The 7,561-nt window shown below is 50.8% G+C and overlaps 1 protein-coding gene across 1 annotated transcript in view; it reads right to left on the reverse strand.

Annotated features, from left to right (window-relative positions):
- VSTM5 (V-set and transmembrane domain containing 5) overlaps positions 1-6,043 on the reverse strand; it is a 33,910-nt gene extending 27,867 nt beyond the window's left edge. The window contains exon 1 of the mRNA XM_054439346.2: positions 5,837-6,043. Coding sequence (XP_054295321.2) covers positions 5,837-5,927 — 91 coding nt within the window. The 5' untranslated portion in view covers positions 5,928-6,043. The remainder of the gene's footprint in view (positions 1-5,836) is intronic.
- Between the last annotated feature and the right edge of the window lie 1,518 nt (positions 6,044-7,561).

The following is a 7,561-nucleotide window of genomic DNA, read 5'->3' on the forward strand; positions in this document are numbered from 1 at the left end:
AATACAAGGAAATTAACACGAGTCGAAAAGCCTGATTAAAGAATGATCACCCCTTCTACTGGCCCACAAAGAGAAGGTGGTTGTCCTCACAATCCACCAGTGCTAAGAACTTTCTCTCTCTCTCTCCTTACCTGACTACCTCCTACCTTGCCATCAAGGCTTCCTCTTCAGGAAGCTCCTCCCATTCCAAACAGAGCTAACTGCCTTTCTCAGTGCCCCCAGGGCATCTGACAGCGAATCAGCTGCTTAGGTTTTGACTTAAAATCCCTCAGTGCAGGGCCCCGCTGCTACCCCTGCCCTTGGCAAGCTGTTCCAGGCACAGTGCGTGCTCAGGAACCATTTATTGAGCCGAACCAAAGTTCCCAGCAAAGCAGCCTTGTCTTCTGCCCTCAGCCTGGTGGGAAAGTATTTTCAGGCTTGTCAGGATAAAACCACAAAGACACAGGTGAGACTCTAAGACACAACGTTGGGTGTTCTGAGAACAGCAGGAGGGAGATGTGCTGAACCAGCTGTTTCCATAGGATCAGACTAATGGAGGGGAATGGTCTAGTCTAGTGCAGTAGTTCTCTGGCCACACATTGGAACCACTGAGGAACTTAAAAGCAAAGCAAAACAGTGTTTGGGTCCTGCCCTCAGAGATAGTGATCTAATTGGTCTACAGCAGGATGTGGGCATCTTACAAGGTCCGTGTACACTCAGAGAAAGACGACCCCACATATGGGGCTTACACACACCACTGGGATTGGCATGGGCACTGTCAGCTGAGAATTCTCTGCAGCAGGGCTCCTCTGGGGTCAGCATGGCATGGACCTGAGCTGCCCCAGGGTGTGCCTCAGCAGAGAGAAAGGCTAGTATGCTCCCTTGACCAGCTGGACACATGCACAAAAAATGTCCTGTGCTCCTTTTACTGTCCAGTGTGTCATTTTTCCTTTTCCTAAAGGGATGACAGGTGCCTTCCCAGCCCAGCAAACCAGTTATAGGAGGGGCGAGTCATTTCCAACTTGAAACTCGTCAATCCCCATCCCTCCCACTCTCATTCCTGCTGGATAAGTAATTACTTTCCAACCCCAAGCCCATTTTCCAGGGAAAATCCAGGTGCAGAGAAGGCAGCATCTTGAGTGCACAATGGAGTTCCAGCATCAGTGGGGTCTCTGAGTAGGGCAGTGGCTAAGTTCCCATGGGTGCATGCTAGGGCAACTTCTACTCCCTCTTCCCTTGCCAGATCCCCAGAGGTATTGTGTACCTATTTTTCGAGTACCTGCTGTATGCCTCCAATTCTCTTCTCCACCCTGTCCTGCTGTACACACTTACTCATCTTTCAAGAGTCAACCTCACCTGCTCCATGAAGTGTTTTCTGACTCGCCAGGCAGGATGCCTCCCATGACTGGCAGAAGCAACACACATTCTCTTTGGAAGAACTCAACTTCAATCCAGGCTGACAAAAATTGTAGTAAAGCCTTTTTGTGAGCTTGTTTTAGAGACAGGGTCTCACTATGTTGCCCAGGCTGGTCTCAAACTCCTGAGCTCAAGTGATCAAGTGATCCTCCCACCTCGGCCTCCCGTGTAGCTGGGACTGCAGGTGTGTGCCACTGTGCCCAGCTCGAAAGCTATTGATTTATAACGTGAATTCTGACTTTAGATATAGTAAAAGTTTTTTGTTTTTTTTTTCCTTCCCCAAAGAGTCTTACATCAGATAAGGGATATAGATGTCCTTAGGTCCTGGGGATAATGGAGAGGAGAGTCTCCTGGCCCTTGCCCCACTCCCAGATCAGTAGGGAACATACTCAGGAAGGCTCTTGGAGATCAGGAAGTAAGACATTTGTGTGACTTTCCGGTTGACTCCACCCCGCCCCCCACCAACAGCTTCAATTTTGTCTTTCAGGCATTTTCTGAGATGGGGAGGAGGTGTGTGTGCAGGGGTGCCCATCAGTCAGGGAGCTGGTACCTCTTCCATACGATGTGTGCGTCACTAGCACTGCACACATCACCCTGTATGAGGAGTTTCTCTCCCCTGAGTGAGGACTAAAAGCTGAAAGCTTAATTGTCCATCAGTAGGGCCTGGCTAAGTAAAAAGCAGCATATTTATATGATGACACATGTAGAGAAGTTGAAAGGAATGCACTTCCTTTATCAACATGGATAGAGCTAAAAAAAAAATTGGTGTAAAACTAAGTTGCTGAATAAACAGTACAGAATGGTTGCATTTTTTTAAAAAATTTTTTAATTTTTTTTTTTTTTTTGAGATGGAGTCTCACTCTGTCGCCAGGCTGGAGTGCAATGGCGTGATCTTGGCTCACTGCAAACTCTGCCTCCCGGGTTAAAGCGATTCTCCTGCCTCAGCCTCCCAAGTAGCTGAGACTACAGGTGCCTGCCACCACGCCCAGCTAATTTTTGTATTTTTAGTAGAGACGGGGTTTCACCGTGTTGGCCAGGATGGTCTTGATCTCTTGACCTTGTGATCCGCCCGGCTCGGCCTCCCAAAGTGCTGGGGTTACAGGCATGAGCCACCATACCTGGCCCCATGATTACATTTTTTAAAAGTATATTGGAAACTCACTTTTTTTCCAGTGGGTACATTTGTATGTATGCAAAAATATTTTTTATAAATCTGAAAGGACAGTGCAGAGTGAGACCACACCTCATTTGTCTCTGTTTGATCAGGGATCAGCGCACGGCCCACGGCAACATAGTAGGTGCTTCTAAGATGTTTGCCACATGGATGGCAGCGTTGGGCAGCTGCTGAGGACTTATGGAGTGATGGACCCAGAGTCTCATGAAGGGCCTCGAGAGGATTCCTCCTATACTGGCTCCCTCCTCATCCCATCCACCCCCACCTTCCACTAAGCCCAGAACCCACAGCCCCATTCTGGCTGTGGCATCCCTGGGTCTGTCCACTCCCTCAGCTTCGGATTCAGCCCTAGCCCTTTTCCTCTGTTTTCCTGAGGACTGGCCCCACTGTGTATATGTGTGTGTGTTGGGGGAGCTGACTGTTACTTAGAAACTGGGATTGGAACAAAGCAAGTTGATTCTGGCCCAGGCCATTAACTAAACTATCCTACTATAGTCTTGGATCAAGTACTTCCAAATGAGAGGGAGCACTGGGTGGGTACTCGTGAGCCTGATGGCTAATGTACTGGGAAAGGACACGAATAAATGTTCTAGAAAGGTGCCTGGCCTGGTGGGGAGACCTGCCAGCTTTCCGAGCCCATAAGTCCTTGTCCTAGTCAGCTTGGGCTGCCGTAACAGATGACCATAGACTGATGTGGCTTAAACCACAGTTATTTCTCATGGTTCTGGAGAGGCTGGGAAGCTCAAGATCAAGGTGCCAGTTTTTGTTGAGGGCCTTCTTCCTGGCTTGCTAATATCCATTTTCTTGCTGTGTCCTCACACAGCTGGGAGGGAGAACTCTGGTCTCTCTTCCTCTTCCTATAAGGACACTAATCCCATTATAGGATCCCATCTCATGACCTCATCCAAACCAAATCACCTCCCTAAATCCCCTCCTCCAAATACCATCACATGGGAGGTTAGGGCTTGAATATATGAATCTTGGGAGGACCCATACATTTGTAGGGGAAAAGTGTGAAAAGCAGGGTGTTTGGCATGCTTTAACTCAGACTTCAGGGTAAATAGTGAGTATCAGAGGTTCTGGATGAAGCTTTTGACACAGGCAGAAGAGGTAGACCATGCAGGGAACTGGTAGGAGGGAGGAGGCCTACTCTTCATCATTATGGCTGGCTCCAAAGCACAGGCTTCATTCAGGCAGGCACACATCCATTTAACGTCTTTTAAGGGCACAGGCCCTGGCTAGCACTGGGCAAGTGCTAGGGACCCAGAGTTGAAACAGAGTGCTTGCCCTCCTGGAGCTTACTGCTGTGCATGAGACAGGTCTCAATGGAAAACTGCAAACTTTCACCCGGCCTCCAGGTTTTGCATGTGCTGTTTTGTCTGGTACACCCTGCATTCCCTTCATCCTCTCCCCCCAGCTGCTCCTACCCATCTGGCAGGTATGGGCGGGTGGGGCTGTTTTGGGGAAGTTTGTTCAAATCTGGATTCTGAGACACTAGGGCTCCCAGAACATGGCACCTCTTGCCTCTCAATGCTTACCATTGCAAGGCTGCCCCTCTTGTTTGCTTGTCTGTCTTCCCCATGACACCTGAGCTTCCTGAGAACAAAACTGTGAATCACCATATCCTAGGTACCCACTGTGGCCTGCTTCCTGCAGGGAGAGGGTACAGTCAGTGAGTGAATGAATGAATTATACACTATGGCGAATGGCTGGTCCCTGAGCACGAGGGGTATCTGAACAGATGTGTAAGTATGGTGATTAGAAACAAGTGATAAAGGTTTGAGAAATAATAGAAAAAGCCACTGCAATGACAAACACACCCATCCACCTGCTCGAGACTAACAACTGCCAGAGGAACATGCCTCTGTCTTACTGGGTTTCTGAGATTTGCAACCTCTGAAGCTGGGTTCTAGCCAGAGAGGTGTAAAGGTCAAAAGTGTTAGATCGTTCAGTCACCTTGTATAAGTAACATAATATTTTTTTTTCTCTCTCTCTTCTTTTCTTTTTCTTTCGCTTTGGAGAAGGTCTCATTCTGTTGCCCAGGCTAGAGTGCAGTGGCACAATCAGGGCTCACTGAAGCCTCAATCTCCTGGGCTCAAGTGATCCTCTCACCTCAGCTTCCCCGCCGCCCATGCCAGTAGCTGGGCCTACAGGCACAGGCCACCACACCCAGCTAATTTTTTCATATTTTTACTACAGACAGTTTTGCCATTTTGCCCAGGCTGGTCTTGAACTCCTGGACTCAAGGGATCCGCTGGCCTTGGCCTCCCAAAATGCTGGGAATACAGGCGTGAGCCACTGCGATCGGCTCATAACATTTCTGTGCCTCAGTTTCCTCACTTGTGAAACAGGAATAAGAGTAGTTTATTAGGGTTGCCCTAAGGACTAAATGAGAGGGGTCTTGTAAAGTCTGAGGGATGGTGAATGCATAAATGCTTGATAAGTGCTGGCTCTTACTACAATGCCTCTCACTTCCAGCGGCCCTGCTCTGTCATTCTCTAAACCTCAGTTGTCCCGTGTGTAAGATGGGAGTGCGAATGGTAATGATTAAATGAGAAAGTAAAACCGTGCTAGGATCTGTTGTTTGTGTCCAAGAGAGCCAGTGGGACTACGCTTCACATCCAGGCTCACCAGGCTGGGGATTCCGGATCCGGCCATCCAAAGCGAATCTGCTCAGTGCGCTGGTTGCGAGGACCACCTCCAGCCTGGGGACTTCAGGCCACAACGCCCAACCCAAACCCCAGAACCGTTTTTCTCATGGCAGCAGGCTGCTGTGGGTTCCTCTGACTGATCAAGGAGGCCTGCTTATTCTCCTGGGAGATGACTGGGAAAGCCATGGAGGGGTCCCCACAGTAGGGGGCGGCGCACAGACTGCAATCTGGTTATTCCAGGAAAAAGAAATAAAAAATGTTGCAGAGGCAGCGGCCACAGGGCTGGGAGCCGGTTATCTCTGGGCCACCTTCCAGCTCTGATAACTGCAGGCCGGGTTCGCCGGGTGGGGCGGGTGCCCCGAAGTGGGCCGGGGCGCGGCGGCTGGTAGCCTCTGCTTTGCCCAGCCCCTCCCGCCACGGTCGGCGCCCGGTCTCCAGGCCGCGCCCAGCCCCTCTAAGAAGCGGCGCGGTGCCTGCCAGCCCGAGCTCACCGCGCGCCCTCAGCCGGACAAGGTGGGCGAGGGCCAGGGGGGCCGCTGCTAGACCCCGGGACCCGCCAGCGCCCCCCATACCCATTCCCGCTCCCCCAGCACCCGGGGCGTCCCCCAGAGCTTACTCTGCAGACAGCGGGCTGCGGCCAGGCAGAGGGCGAAGAGTCCTAGGGAGATGCCTCGGGTCTTCCTCCTTCCGCTGGGCAGAGGCCTCATGGGCGAGCCCGGGGCCTCGCGGGCCGGGGTGTGTGCTCGCCGCACCGCGCTGCAGCTCCTATGCAGTCTTCTCTCTTCCTCCGCCTCTGGCTTCTGCAGGTTCCTTAGGGCCAGATGCAGATGAGCTGGTTGTACTCCGGTTGAACCAGTTCCCAAGGATAGAGAAGGGGGGGTTGCGGGGGAGAGAATTAATATGGGAAGGAATGGGAATGCACAGACTCAGAGGTAAATAATGGCAAATAATGAGCAGCCTCCTTCCGTTCACACCCATTTTACTGGTATTGATTCAAGGTTCGGCTGGATGCTAGATGGAAGGAAGGAGGGAAAGTACTAGCTATTGCTTCAGGACAGAGCTAGTCATTGGCATCATGGGCAAAGGGAAGGCTTTTAGGAAAGTGAAATGACAGCCTGGAGTGAGAGAGATGAGGGGAGGGGTTGGGGAGACTCAGGCTGCCCCGATGGGAACCACTGCACAGTGATGATATCCATCCATCTATCTACCCATCTGTCCATCCATCCATCCCTCCATCCATCCAGGAAATGTTCACCAATCGCCTGCTTTATTTGCACGGAGGCTCGCAAATGGCAGTCACTCAGATAAACTGGTGGAATGAAGCTAGGCACTGTGCTAAGTGCTGGAGATACAAGGATGTGGGCACCTGTTTAGAAATCCTAGCAAGGGGTGGGGGCTGCAAAAAATGAGCAACCGCTAGGCCCAGGCGGGCGGATTACAAGATCAGGCGATTGAGACCATCCTGGCTAATACAGTGAAACCCCGTCTCTACTAAATATACAAAAAAAAATTAGCCGGGCGTTGTGGCGGGTACGTGTAGTCCTAGCTACTCGGGAGGCTGAGGCAGGAGAATGGCGTGAACCCGGGAGGCAGAGCTTGCAGTGAGCCGAGATTGCGCCACTGCACTGCAGCCTGGGTGACAGAGGGAGACTCCGTCTCAAAAAAAAAAAAAAAAAGAGCAACCGCTGTACAGTGCAGATGTCGCTAGGATCAGAGAGACCCAGCATGCTCTGGGGGCTCAGAGCAAGTGTAATTAGTCTCCAGGAGAGGTCGATGGAGGGGTGGGGCAATCAGTTTTGGTCCAAACTAGTCATGAAATTATATTTCACTTTGTCAAAACTAGAATTTCTAGCCTCACTTGCCATAAGGGGTAGCAGTGTGACCCAGTGCTGACCAGTGATATTTAAGGGGAAGTCTTTTTGAGGTGTTTCTGGAAAAGTTTTTGCTTTTCTCATAAAAAGGACAGCTAAGGCTGGGACTTCCCCTCCCTCTTTCTTTCTGCTTTGAAAACATTTATTCTGTTCAGATCTGTGGCATGTGTCTTGCATCCATTAAGTTACATAAATGAATGCAAAAACCATCATGCTAAGTAAGGATGGTGGAGCAGGAAGATAGAAAGACCTTGAAGGGCCGGGCGTGATGGCTCACACCTGTGATCCCAGCACTTTGGGAGGCCGAGGCAGGTGGATTGCATGAGCCCAGGAGTTTGAGGCCAGTCTGGACAACATACTGAGACCCTATTTCTACAAAAAAATACAAAAATTAGCCTGGGTATGGTGGCCCACGTCTGTAGTACTAGCTACTTGGGAGGCTGAGGCAGGAAGATCACTTGAGCCCAGGA

Source organism: Pongo pygmaeus, chromosome 9 (genome assembly GCF_028885625.2).
Source record: "Pongo pygmaeus isolate AG05252 chromosome 9, NHGRI_mPonPyg2-v2.0_pri, whole genome shotgun sequence".
Taxonomy (NCBI): domain Eukaryota; kingdom Metazoa; phylum Chordata; class Mammalia; order Primates; family Hominidae; genus Pongo; species Pongo pygmaeus.